The sequence below is a fragment of the Microtus oregoni genome, unplaced genomic scaffold, assembly GCF_018167655.1.
Source record: "Microtus oregoni isolate MIOR12 unplaced genomic scaffold, Mior012 000069F_ref0000032, whole genome shotgun sequence".
Lineage (NCBI taxonomy): Eukaryota > Metazoa > Chordata > Mammalia > Rodentia > Cricetidae > Microtus > Microtus oregoni.
This window is the reverse complement of record NW_024543976.1, coordinates 1,419,183-1,433,236: the sequence shown is the minus strand read 5'-3', so window position 1 is coordinate 1,433,236 and position 14,054 is coordinate 1,419,183. Positions and strand designations below refer to the sequence as shown.

Genomic DNA, 14,054 nt, shown 5'->3' with positions numbered 1-14,054 from the left:
GGGGGGGCGGGTGTTTCACTATCCAGTTTGCAAATAAATTCATACGGAGACACCTATTATTGCTTATAAATGCCTTGGCTTGTTTCTAGCCAGCTTTTCTTAAATTAAATTAACTTCAATTATCCCATCTACCTTTCCCTTTTTAACTTATGTATATGTTATTTTCACTCTTACTCTGTGACTGGTGGTGTGGCAGGGTAGCTGGACCCTGACATCTTCCTCTCCTTGTTCATTCTTTCTCCTCTTTATTCAGAGTTCTCCTTCTATTTATACTCTCTACCTGCTAGTCCTGCCTATCCTTTCTCCTGCCTTGCTATTGGCTGTTCAGCTCTTTATTAGACCATTCAGGTGTTTTAGACAGGCATAATAACACAGCTTCACAGAGTTAAACAAATGCAGCCTAAGCAAAAGCAACACTTCTTTACATCATTAAATATCGCAGAACATAAACAAATGTAACACACCTTAAAATAATATTCTACAACACTAGTCAGCTGCTTTCCTCTTATTCCTCTTGTTACACCTCCATATTTTCTAATGTCACTTCTAGGTCTCCCTAGCTACATGAATGGGATTAATGTTTCAAAAGGCCGATGCTAACTAAAATGAGCTTATATTTGCAAAGAACTTAAGAGGAGTGGTTAGAACATTTTAAGTATTTTAAATTTGTTTCTCGTTACTGTGATAAAACATTTTGTCAAAAACCAACTTAGGACAGCAAGGAGTTTTATTTCCCTTACACTTTCCAAGTCAAAGTCCATCCTTGAGAGAAGTCAAGAAAGGACTTTGAAGGCAAAATCATGGAGGAATGCTGATTGCTCATGCCCTGGCCTCAACTAACTTTCACGTATAGGTACCTATAACAGCCCACCTAGGGTTAGTATTCCCCACAGTGAACTGGGTCCTTCTACATCAGTTAGCAATCAAGATGATGGCCCACAGATATGCCACAGGCCAGTCAAATAGAGACAACCAGAGCATTAAGAGACTGATGAGTTACCGTGGCAGTTGCTGTGTAAGTGGAGATGCTGTTGGGGTAGTCCCAGTGTTCAACAGATTACAGGCTGGCAAGCGAGCAGCTTTATAGATTAGTGGCCAGAATAGTTTCTGATAAAGGAAGGCAGCAGATATTTCCCAGGTAACTTTTGGAGTTAGGAGGGGTGTTGGCCCATACATTTGCACCAATAGTACAAGACAGCTGGTCTTTGCGAAAATCTTAAGAACATATTTTCTATCTTTAGTCTCCTCCTTACTCGACGTTGTGTACCTACAGGAGAGCACAGCATGGGTTGCAGGCACTTGAGAAACATGTAGTATGTTTAATTAGTCAATAAAATGGTTTGTTTTCAGATCTGTTCAAACCCAAATTCACAAGTTTATATTCTGTTTTGTTTCCTGGAATGAAGGTTAGGTTTCATTTTAGTTTTAGTTTTTATAATTTTGTTTTTAAAATAAGTTTGCATCAAGCGTATATTAGCAAGATAAACATGTTCAAAGTAAACATGTACATCTTCAGAGAGTGTCAAGAGACATAAATCCTGTAGTTTTCAGTAGGTAATTTAAATCTTGCTTTTACATACTTTCTCTCACAAAGATTAGTATGACTTTCTCTACGTAACACTGAATAAACAAATGTGTCAGCATTTAGCCTTGAGGAGTCCAATGTACTTTCCATCATGATAAATTGCATAATAAACAACAAAATGTTTGCTTATTAATCTCTAACAAGATTTAGATTGAAAATGGTCTTTTCCATCCATGACACACTTGGTAGATGCTACAGAGTACTGACTGAGATGAGGGAAGTAAAACAGCAGTGTACTCAGGGGCTCAAAGGTGACTCTTAGCCACCCCACTCCTCCTGCCTTGCTGTGGCTGATTTGCTATGTACACAATAACAGGGATCAACTGCCTTGATTCTGTCCATGATGCTAAGCTCGCAGTGTGAAAAAGTTAATATAATGCCAAGTGCTTAAAAATTCAGTTCACATTTATGGAAAGAGCAACCATAGCAACTATTGCCCTCTTTATTCCCATTCTTGTATCACCCAAGAGTTCTTCCTCCCTCTCTTTCAAGTACTGGCATTCCTTGTAAGAACTGGAACTTGGAGTTTTTGTCACAGACCTGTAAGGTGCCTTGAGGTCAATAGAACATTTCCCCAGAATTCATAACACCTTTCAGTAGAATTTTGACTTACCACTTATGTCTAGTTCTGTCTAGACAACATCAGCACTTTTTTCTAGTGTTTTTTCCCAGTTATTGTGCTTGAAGTTGTGCTTACTAACATGCAGGCATTTATTTATTAACTAATATATGAAAGGATTAGTGTTAGATATTTCTAGTTTCAGGTGGAATCAAAGATACTGTCTCACAATGTACAGGACATGGAGGTGAGTTTGGTAAAGGCGCTGACAGGCCTTCTGGGATGATTAACAGGGTAAGCAGGTGTGCCTGGGTTTTCACATCAGAATAGGCTGTGGAGAATAACGGGGACACACAACAGCACCAGGCCAGGCTCTGGCATGTCTCTAAACAAATGCCAACTGAAAGTAAATGTCCTCTGACCTAACAGCAGGATGCAAACTGGAATTCACCTATTAAGAAACACAACTGCTTCCTTTCCAGCAGTCTTTGGGAAGTAGAACGGTTAGGCCGAAGGTTGGTTGCAGCTGGAGGTTCCTGACTTGTAGTTAGCACCTACTGTGTGCACTGATGTGAGATAGATCTGCGGGTTCCAAGTGCAGTCTTAAATTGATCCAGGGGAGATTGGGATTCACCTCTCGGAGCTCTTAGTGTAATTAATCAATAATTTAAGAACAGACTCAAATGGAAGCTCAAGGACAATTTTATTAGAGTTTAAAAGGAAAAAAAAACCCATGGCAGGCAAGCTGTAAATCTCAGCAGCTTCCTGGAGGAGAATAGGAGTATGTGTGTGTTGTGGGGGGTAGGGTCATGCTGTTTAAGCTGTCCTGTCATGAAGGTCAGACACATGACAGACAAGCATCCACACGACTGGGAGGAAGCTTTGGGGAGAAGTAAGAAAGCCTAAAATGTTGCAGAGTCCCAAAGTGTTAAACAGTGACTGCTTAGAGAAGACCTAGAAGAAAGTAAGGGAACATATACTAATCTGAATATTTCAGAAAAGTGGGCAGATGTACAAAGCTGCATGGCTGCAAACCAGTAAACTACAGTGCTAGGGGTGGATATTCTGAGAAGGAAAATACAATATTCCTCTAAAAGATACATTCTGCCCACCTCCTTACCATGACTTACTGTAAACTGTCTTCCTAGGGGTGGTTCTTTAACTAAGTGATTGACCTGGGCAAACTGGAGCGTTAGGTCACAGGCCAGGGGTTCTGTCCTCATACAAGAATGAGGTTTCCCTTACTGAACCTAATTCTTACTCTACACACCAACCTCTGAAGAGGTGACCCTAAAATCATTTAGGAACTAAATTAGACATCAGAGCCCTCTAAATTTCTGGTGTCTCTGACAATGAGGCAGCCAGGGGCTCAAGGGAATTTTGGGATTTTGTCTAGATAAAACTGGGTTCTTTTCTTGGAAGTCTTTTTACCCTATACTGCTTACCTAATTTCTATCTCCGTCTGAGCCTTTATTGCTTACTCTACCAATATACAATGCTACTCGGGAGTTTATGTGCTGTGCTTATTGCAAACACATTCATTTAGGTATACAGAAGCCCAAGGCAGTAAACATGATCTTTCCCATTTTGCAAGTGAACACACACACAGATATAGTGTATGAATCTGTGAGAGATGCTATCTCTTGTTTTCTAGATGGTAAAAATTACTGGGTTTATGTTGACAGAGGTTTTTGTCCTGCCTGGTCTTGCAGCCATTCAATCCCAAAGAAGCACACAGAGGGTTATATTAATCATTAACTGGCTGGCCTGTTAGCTCAGGCTTCTTATTAACTCTTATATCTTAATTAACCCATAATTGTTGTCTGTGTTAGCCACGTGGCTGGGTACCTTTTATCAGCAAGGCACTCTCATCTTTCTACCTCTGTGTCTGGGTGACGACTGCAGACTGAACCTTTCCTTTTCCCAGAATTCTCCTATTCTGGTTGCCCCACTTATGCTTCCTGCCTTGCTACTGGCCGGTGAACATTTTATTAGACCAATACAAGTGACAAATCTTTACAGGGTAGAAGACCATTGTCCCAGAGCACTTCCCCTCCCCCCTTTTTTTCAAAACAATAGCTCTGAATCTAATCTCCTTCTGACCATTATCCATAACAACTTATAACCAATACACTAAACAAAGAAAAACATCCATAATCCATTTCTTCCAGGCTACTTCCTGCTGATTGCAGGCACTGATAATATTATGGGGACCTAAAGAAAATTTATGATTATGGTCAAGTCCTAACTGGATTGTTTTGTGAGTCTTGATCATCTCAGCCAACAGTCTTGAAGCTGTTCTGGATGTAGAACTCAGAGGAAACTCCAATTGAGGTCCTCTGAAATGTTGGATCATCCAGGCCATCCGCTCTTACCAGAGGTGTTTCAGGAGCTCTTCCTTGTTCAAACCTAATTTTTCATAACCCAGAATGAATTCACTGCCCCCATTTCCTAAAGAAACAAAAGCAAAACCTCTTTTCCAAAGTAATGTATCTTTTGACTTAAATTTTGACTTCAAAACATTTTCAAAATATATATGTTGGATTAATCCAGCAGCATTTATAACCAAATGTCTTTTAGCAACTGTTGCTCCTTGCTCAGCCATCAAACAATTCAAAGATGACACAATAACATGCAGTATCCAGATTCTCTGTGTATTTTCCATATTTAAGTGCCTTTATTTTAAACTGTATTTTTTTTTATTTTTAATTTTTGGTTTTTTTGAGATGGTATTTCTCTGTGTATCTTTGGATGCCCTGGAACTCACCTTATAGACCAGGCTGTCCTTGAACTCACAGAGATCCACCTGTCTTTCCAAGTTCTGGGATTAAAGGTGTGTGCCAGCACACCCAACTTCTCTCTCTCTCTCCGTCTTTAAGAACTTTATTCTTTATTCTTCCCCCCCCCCCACAAACCTGCATATATTTTTAAGCACACTGTAAATCATTTAGAGGTTTGTTTCGTTTTTTTCGTCCGAGTTTATCTTTACTGTTTATCTCTTTTTCTGACCACATGAGTCTTTAGTTTGCTAACCAGTATGGCTAGGATTAAAGCTGTGGCTTTGACATCTGAATCCATCACATTCCTTGGCTTTCTGAGAGTCTAGCTTCACGGTGGAGGTACTACCAAGAGCCATGTTTATTGTCAAAACCTATGGAGTTACAAGGTCCATGCCACCACCAAGAAGCATGCTGTCAGCTGTTCATAAACACCAATTAAGTGCTTTGTGATGGGGCCTCTTAAAAGGGCTGCGAGGTTTTTGCAGCTAAAGCTGAGTCATAAAGCCTCTCTTAAAGGAGTTGTGCCTCTGCTTGCCTCTTGCAAACAGAGCCCACCCGAGAAAATGCTGCTATCAAGAAGCCATGCTTAATTCTGTTCTTTTGTGTCTAGAATTACTTTCCGAGCTCTCTCAGGCTTTATGTGGATGCAGTTGTCCACTTTGGCACCATTTGATGGCGAAGGTTTCTATCCCGCCTGATCTTGCGGCTGTTCCTTGCTGGTAAACCACGAGCCTCGTGGTAAATATAAAATAATAGAAATGGGTTAATTTAAGATATAAGAGCCAGCTATCAATACACTTAAGTGATTGGCCAAGCAGTGACTTAATTAATACAGTTTCTGTGTAATTATTTCAGGTCTAAGTAGCCGGAAACGAATGAACAGCCTTTGCCAACACATGGCCTAGCACCCCAGGGCTTGTTCTGTCCTAGAAAGGTCAGCAGCAATAGGGGGTGCCTCTTTCCTTGTCGTGGCAGGCCCTGGGGAGGCCAGCTGTGGAAAAGGGTATGCAGCTTCCATGGGTTTGTAGTCATGCAAGAGGGTACTCAATCCAGTCACAGAAAAGGGATTGTAGCTATCCTGACCTGGCTCACCAGGACCTTTGCAGCTCTACAAAGCTAGTCACGGGAGAGGGAACACAGCATCCCCAGCCTGGCTCTCCAGGGCCTGTCCTGTCCTTTGGAGGCTAGCCATGGAAGAGTTGGGCACAGCTTCAACAGCTTGGTTCCCCAGAGTCTGTTGAGCCGTACGAAAGCCACCTACATAAGCACGTGGCGATATGTAGATTAATAGAAATGGGTTAATTTAAGATATTAGAGCTAGTAGCAATACGCTTAAGCTATTGGCCAAACAGTATTGTACATAACACAGTTTCTGTGTGGTTATTGCTGGGAAAATGAACGATCAGTCTCTAACTACAGGTTTAATCTCAGTTCTAGCTGACTCCAAAAGCTAAAACTATAAAACTATTCAAAATCTTTACACCTATAAAATTCAAAGCAACTTAAATAAAGATTAAAAAAATGGTCAATGCAAAATTTTAAATGTACTTTTGGATTTAATTGAATTTTCATTAAGGATTTTGTACCTTATAGAAATTAAATTTTTTATTTAAATATCACTAAAATTTTTTTGAAATGTAGAACACTTCACAAATTTAATTGCCAACCTCGCACAGGGGCATGCTAATCCTCTCTGATGGTTCCAGTTTTAGTATATGTTGGTTCTTACTTATTTGTAATGATAGGCAGTGATTTTAATAAAACTGTGTTTTAGAGATGACAGTCTCCATTAACTTAATCTGGCCCAGTGCACTCTGCATGCGCAGGATCAGGCCACTCAGGACTCTCGATTCCTATTTCTTAACCTTTGTACTTAAGGCGTGTGCTATTTGTTTGGTAAGCGATCCAGAGGTAGCAGCTTTTATGAGGATTTAAGGGGCAAGATGGTATATTTATTCAATGTGGGTTGTATAATAACACAATGAAGCTGTGCATTCCTGAAATAATCGAATCTCATAATTACCCAGTTAATTATGATAAAAATAGAAACACAGCTTTTGTTTGTTTTAAGAAGTCCTTTTTAAAATAAGATCTCTGAGTCTCTATATACTGATAAAGTATTAGAAATGTTGGGCAAATTCTGCTCTATAGGCAAGCAGAAAACTCCTGTGCTCTTGAAAGACTGGCCTCTTCCTGGCTTTGTGTGGCCTGGGATTCAGATTCTATTTGCCTAAGTCACGGTGTAGCCTTTATTGTGGAAGAACAGTGGAGCGCAGCCCAGCTGTTGAGGGGCCATGCTTGTCATTTGCTACCACAGCTGAGGACGTGGGGATTTCAGAAAGCCTATTGCTTTTCAGGTATTGTCACAGCTTACCGAACACCGGCAGGGAAACAGAGCTGCTGGAAGCCGAGAATCTTTGAGATACAGAAAAGCACCATACACTGGAAGGGTTCCTTTTGAACCATATAGGGTTAAAGAGAAGAACTGAATATTTTAACTCAGACTCAACCATTTCTAGTAAGTTTGAGGGATCAAGAGAAATACACTACAAATACAAACATTCTTTAGAATTGTACATTGGGCAATTTTTCCTATTATGAAAAACTAACCTACAAGGGTTTATAATCTAACAAAGCCCTTTACATAAACCAGGTCAGCATAATTTTTTATTTACCATAAATATATGCAACTGCAGGAAATATTTCTAAAAGATACATGTCTAAAGAGTAGGGAAAATTTTCTATCTTTGAGCGTTGGAAATGAATACTGCCTAGAGTTATACACTGAAGCTCTCAGCACTGATGAGAGGATTCACTGAGTGATGGCACTCACTGACCAACAATACAAGCCTGATGACCTGTTTCCTTCCAGAACCCACGTGAAAGGAGGAGAGGACCACAGAGTTGTCCTCTGACCTCCACAAGCGTATACATATACAATAATAATACTAACTAAAAATTTTAAATATTTTAAAGGTAAAGCTCTCACTTGACACAGAGGTGTTGTGTATTCTTTGTCAAGGGAAACCGATATTAACAACCAGTGTTTCCAAGAAAGCATGGGCTGGAAATCCTGGGAGTCATGTAGTAAGAATGTATTTAAAACAGTGTTAGCTTTCTTTGTTTTTGATATGGACTGTCTTCAAAGCCTTGTTACTGATGTCTAAGATTTGCTGACTTGTTTGCAGAAAGCTTAATGTTTTCCTGGAATGTATACTTAGAGTATTCCTTAATTTGACAAAGGTTGATGTCTCACTATCTTAGATGGTAACATTTTACTAAAATGTTCTTCTTGGAAATTTTGAAATGATTTTCCTAAAATGGAAGAAGCCAAAGAATTGGATTCATGAACGGTCATGAGAAGAAGGATCTCTGCCTAAGGAGACTATGTTTACATCCATGTTTTTAATCTGTAACAGCATTCATCCCTGGTGGTTCTGATTGGATAGGGGTGTGTGTATGAGTGCGCACGCACGTGCATATGTGTTTAGGGAAGTACTTAGTAAAATAGTCTGTGATATCCAATTTCTGTTGAATAAAAACTAAACCCAAAGGCCTATCCCATAGATCTATAAAACAAATGATCTACACAACAGCCCATGAGCAGAATCAAGAGCATAGAGTAAGGCTGGGTTTACACACAGGTTCCAGAAACAAACAGCCCTTCCCCTCCACGCTTCTCATTCAGATAGAATCTCACATTAAAATGCATAGCACACAAATAATAGAGCACAGGAACATGGCTAAGCAGATGAGTCCTGTGGACACAGGCCCAGGAACGGTATAGCTGGGTCATTTTGTAGATCTGTTTTTAGCTTTCTGAGAATCCGCTACACTGATTTCCAGAGGGTTGTTCCACTTTACAGTTGCACCAATGAGAATGAGGGTCCTCTGGCCCCACATCTTTACCAGCATTTACTGTCATTTTATTTTATTTTTTTGATCTTAGACTTCTGGCTGGGCTAAGATGAACTCTCAAAGAGGTTTTAATTTTCATTTCCTTAATTGCCCAGGATGTTGACCATTTATAAAGATATTTCTTAGCCATTTTCATTCCTTCTTATTAAGATTCAAAGCTCACTTTTAAATTGATATTTTTCTTGATTATCTTTTTTTTTTGGTTTGTTTGGGTTTTTTTTTTTGAGTTATTTGTATAGTCTGGAGGATAATCCTTGCTTTTGGGGGGATATTCAATCACAGTGAGAACTCCAAGTTCCACGGTGTGAAAAGGTGCTATGCGAGCTGCCAAGGGAGAAAAGCGAACCCTAGGCCTTTCCTAGCTGGGACACTTAGGAACCACAGTAATGGGCAGCCTAGCCAGATATTCCCAATAGTGCTGTCGTGGCTTTTATTTTGGCAATAACCACCAGTTGTCTAATTGGAATCAAGGCTGACTCAACAGGAGAGAATACATGTCTGCTACTGTAAACCCAGTCCACTGTCTGTCTGTCCTTGGAGTGATCACAGACCCTAGAGGAGAACCCACTTCTGCCACTTTCCTAAGCCAATGTAATTTCTAACTGTATTGTAAATATTTATGTTTATACACAGAGACGAGAGTAGTTCTCATGCCTCTTCAAAGGTGCTTCTTTTGCAGCAGATAGAGTCTGCTACAAAGACCTACAACTGGTCACAACACAGAAAATAAGTGACTGTGGGGTACCTGTCCCTAACTGTTACATCTGCATCACAATTCCTTCACTAAGGCTCAGAGAAAATTCTGGACGATGAACCCCCCCCCCAAAAAAAAAAGAGTAAGAACCAGAGGACTAGGATGCCTGCTGCCAATAGCGTCATCTCTAGATACAGCATGAAGCTACACCCTGCTGCTGAGAGAGGGAGGATTAGTCTTCTCCAGAGGTGAGCCCCCGATAGGTTGGTTATTCAGTCCTAAGTGAGCAGTCTCAAATATTATAATAAACCCAATTGGTACGTGAAGCTATTCTTCATTTAAACTATTTAATAAAAGATCTGAAACCTCAGTATCTCAACAAATCCCACAAACTTCTCTCAGGGAAGCAAGCAGTGTAGCCTTTCATCTAAAGCAACTAAATTTAGTCATGTTATCAGTTCATTAATGTAGGTCACCTCAGTGTCACCATGCCCCGCTACTCTCTGCTTTCTATAAAGGTCAGTTACCTATGGAGACACATTCTAACACTCCCAGTGAATTCACGAAGCCATGGTAATCCAAAGCCTTTTATATGTAGTATTTTTCCTTTACATAGAGATCTGTAATACAGCTGAATTTATAATTTATGCACTGTAAGATATTAGAAAAACAATAAAATTGAATAATCATAGCGACATAGTATAATAAAAGTTTTATGAATATAGATCCCTCCATCAAATATCAAACCATACTATGTTTTCTGGTTGTTTGGGTGGTACGTATATGAAGAGACAGGTAAGATGAACTGTGTGTATAAGCATTGTGATACAGTATTCGGTATCTCCAGAGGGCCACCTGCACATAAGCATTGCTGATACCTTCAAAGTGACCACACAGACAGCATATACTGCGTGTGTACTTGGGACAGAGATACGATTCATATACCAGACAATGCAGCCTCAGACTTTATCACATTACTCTAAATTTCATACATTTTAGAACGTATTGATTAGTGCTGGAATTTTCCATTTAATCTTTTTAGGAAACCCGGATAACAAACATGGAAGGACTGTGGTGCGCCACTACCTTAGCTCCTCACTTAGCTTTTCTTGACCTGGCTTTTCATTTATGAAATGTCTGTATCGCCTTGTAGGGGTGTTTGGGGGTAAATATAAGAAGACATGAAGCAGAGCACAAGCAAGCCTGCTCTAACCTCAGCCCCTGAGTTCTAGCTCTAGTTCTTTGTGTAGCTTTCCTGATGTGGGGTGGACTCCCCAGGAAACTGGTGCTGCTTTTTCCCAGTGACTGGTCTTACAAAATTTGCGATTTTACAAAAGTCGATTTGTTCAGAATTATTCAATTAACTTGCATTTTGATTTGTTTCACCCCCCCTTCAATATCGTCGGCTCCTATTCATTTGATTTGTTGGAAATAAAAGGAAACAGTAAATATCTAAAATATTTAACTAGCTTTTGAGCTTTTAAGGAAGTTAACCTAAAATGTGGATTTACAAAATAGTAAACAATCCACTCTTAAGTCTCATCCTCAGGTAGAAAACATTTCCTTGCTCAATTTGAATTGGTGGCATTTAACACAGGAGAGAGACTAGGTAGCAGGCATACTGCCTCTTCCCAGCCCCTGGTACCCAGGAGCCAAAGGTCATGCAACCCTCACTTTCCATGTTTATTTGGTACAGGATGTGTGCTTGTTCTCAATGCTCAGTTTATTTTCTTATTTTTTCTAAATATCAAAGAAAGGCTGTATGTACTCTTCTTATCTGAGATCCCTACTTTGTAGTACCCTCAATTTGGATAAAGACATGGGAGAGTTATATATATTATCATCCTTTTAAGCAGTGGTTCTCAGCCTTCCTAATGCTGTGGCCCTTTAACACTTGTTGTAGTGATTCCCAACCATAAAATTATTTTTGTTACTAACTTCATAATTGTAACTTTGCTACTGTTATGAATTGTGACGTAAATATCTGAGGCTCAACCCCAAAGGGGTCACTGCCACAGGTTGAGACCACTGGCTCTCAAGCACAATAGTCACTAAATAGCAAAGCAAAATTTTCTGCCATCAGTTTGCCTCCTTTGAGGTTAAGAATAGCCATGTAACTCATTTTGATTTTCAGCTAAAAATTAAGACAACTATTCTTAGCTTGATTATAGAGGGACCAACCAACTTTTTGAGAATGTTTATTAAACAATCTAGCTTATACTTACAGATCGCCTTGTTTGGAATACATTTTAATGGATCTTCACATGTTCATTTAAGTTAAAATTATTTAGCTAGAAAAATTATAACTGAATGCAATAAAATACTTCAACTGTATAATTAATATATGGCTCCTTAGCTAGAGTTTAGTCAAAAGTCTTAGTATTTTTCACAGTGATTTGTGTGTGTATATATATACACACACATGCACCAAGTGAGTTTAGTGGTGGATAAGACTGCTTTCCTATTTTAGTTAGAGTGGGAATGCATTATTAGCACTGCCCTATCAGGACCCAAGTTCTCACAGTCTAGGATTGTTTCATTTACCTATGTCACTTTAAAGGGGCTGTCTGCTGTCTCTTGTTTCTGTTAGGAAATTTGATACTAGCTGGTTTACTTTCTGTTTAAATGCTAAAGAGTGTCGGTGGTGCGGGTACTCAGCAGTGGGCTCTGACCATTCTGAGTGTGGAGTGGGCCAGCGGTGCTCAGAGATTTCAAACTAAAAACAATAGCTTGCAACTGCTCCTCTCAAACACCTCCTTGGTTCTTTCAGACCCTGCCTAGTTGTTTGAGAGGAGCAGTTGAATGCTCTCTGTTATGGATGATAAGATGAGCAACTGAGGCTGGGCCATCTGAGGGCGGTGCATTCTTGTGTGTGTGGGGGGGGAGGACTTTCATAATGGCTTTCTTATGTGGTATAGGGTGGCAAGCCTCACTGACGAATGGGGTTACAATAGCGTACGTGAATTGTGCTGTTTCTAGTTCAGCCAGGGCTGTTACACAGAGAGACCCTATCTCAAAAAATAAAAATAAAAAAAAAAAAGGATAAAAACGATAGCTAACTGAAAGCAGTTTTGTCATTCTCAGTTCTTTCTGTAGCCACAAACAGGAATGAGTTTTGCTTCCTTTCACAAAAGTGTCTCAATTATAGTTTTTTAACCTGTCCTTATGAGCAAATTATCTTTCGCATAACTTTAAAGTACCCAGCACAGTCTGCATCCCTACCTTAGCTTTGTGATGTGTATTCAGTAGTAGTCCTTGATAATTTGTTAACAAGGCATTTTTAACCTTTCGGACAGATGCACATACTGTTTTCAATCTTCATGGTTAATAATTCGATTTTGTATTTGATGCTGGAACACCCTGACTCTTAATCACTGCTCATTGTTCCAAGTCTATTATCTTCTAACTGTTTGAGTGCTCCCATTGACCTTGAACTGACATTATAAGCTGTGTCTAATCTTTTGAGTCTATATTTCTAATGCTTCTTTTCTTTTTCCTTTTTTTCTGATCCCTGTTTAGCATCACAATGGGGCTGCCTCTGAGCCCCGCAGCTGACTCTGCCCGCTCTGCACGGCATGCCCTTTCTCTCATTGCCACTGCCAGACCACCCGCCTTCATCACCACCATAGCTAAGGAGGTGAGCAGCCGCCTTCATATGCCTCATCTTCCCTTTCAGCGGACCAGGGTCAGACCCACAGTTATAAAACAAAGCAAGTTAATAGCGTCGTGCTGAAATGATTGTATCACATCTGCACAGGCACTGAGTTCCACCGCTGTGCGTTCAGGACTTGGGCTTTCATGTTTTTTCTGTTCTCAGAATGAGCACACTTGTATATTTGACAGTACTTTCAATATTAAATGTAATAGGTCTGTCTATCCAAATTAAAAGGTATAAAGGTATTTACATTTCTCAAGTGTAAGCAAATACTTGTAATCAAAATTACACTTATTTAGCGATGGCTTTCCAACTGTACACAACAATGTAAGCCATCAAACTGCTGATTGCTTTTTTTGTTCTGTTTCACTACAAAGACCAGAAAGTTCATTGATTCCCGCATTCCTGGTGTTCTAACTAATTGCCCACATCCACTGACAAACTAGTGAAGAACGATGAGCCGATTCTATGTTCTTTCCTATACATCTTAGGAGTGAGAGAGGAGAAGTTCCTAAACATTTTTAAAGGTTTGTTCTATTTTGGCCTTAGTACTGTGCAGCGGAGTGTCTGTAAGGTGTGGGCTCTGTCTGAATTGCTTTTCCTATAGCTATGATGAACTTTTAAAATAGTAAATACATACCTCTGATAACTGAAGCCTACTGGGCCCGCCCCTGCTCCAGAGCCTTCCTAATAGGCACAATGTGAAAGTAGCCAGAAGAGAGGGAAGATGGTCTTGGCAGTAGTCTGTATGGTCGGTCATGAAGCAGTGGACCTGTGAATTCATATCTGAAGTAAAGTTTTGGACTACAGGTGTAGTGATAATAAGCTTCCACCGTGTTTAGTACACACAGCCTTCCTTGTTT

General features: G+C 39.9%; 1 protein-coding gene and 1 pseudogene across 2 annotated transcripts in view; one reads left to right on the top strand and one right to left on the bottom strand.

The window, feature by feature from the left end:
* Positions 1-14,054, top strand: part of LOC121440611 (WD repeat-containing protein 7-like) — a 284,512-nt gene that overhangs the window by 207,354 nt on the left and 63,104 nt on the right. For both annotated transcript variants that reach the window (XM_041641378.1, XM_041641377.1), the window contains one exon: positions 13,056-13,173. In XM_041641378.1, coding sequence (XP_041497312.1) covers positions 13,056-13,173 — 118 coding nt within the window. The remainder of the gene's footprint in view (positions 1-13,055; positions 13,174-14,054) is intronic.
* On the bottom strand, positions 6,556-6,653 carry LOC121440691 (annotated as a pseudogene).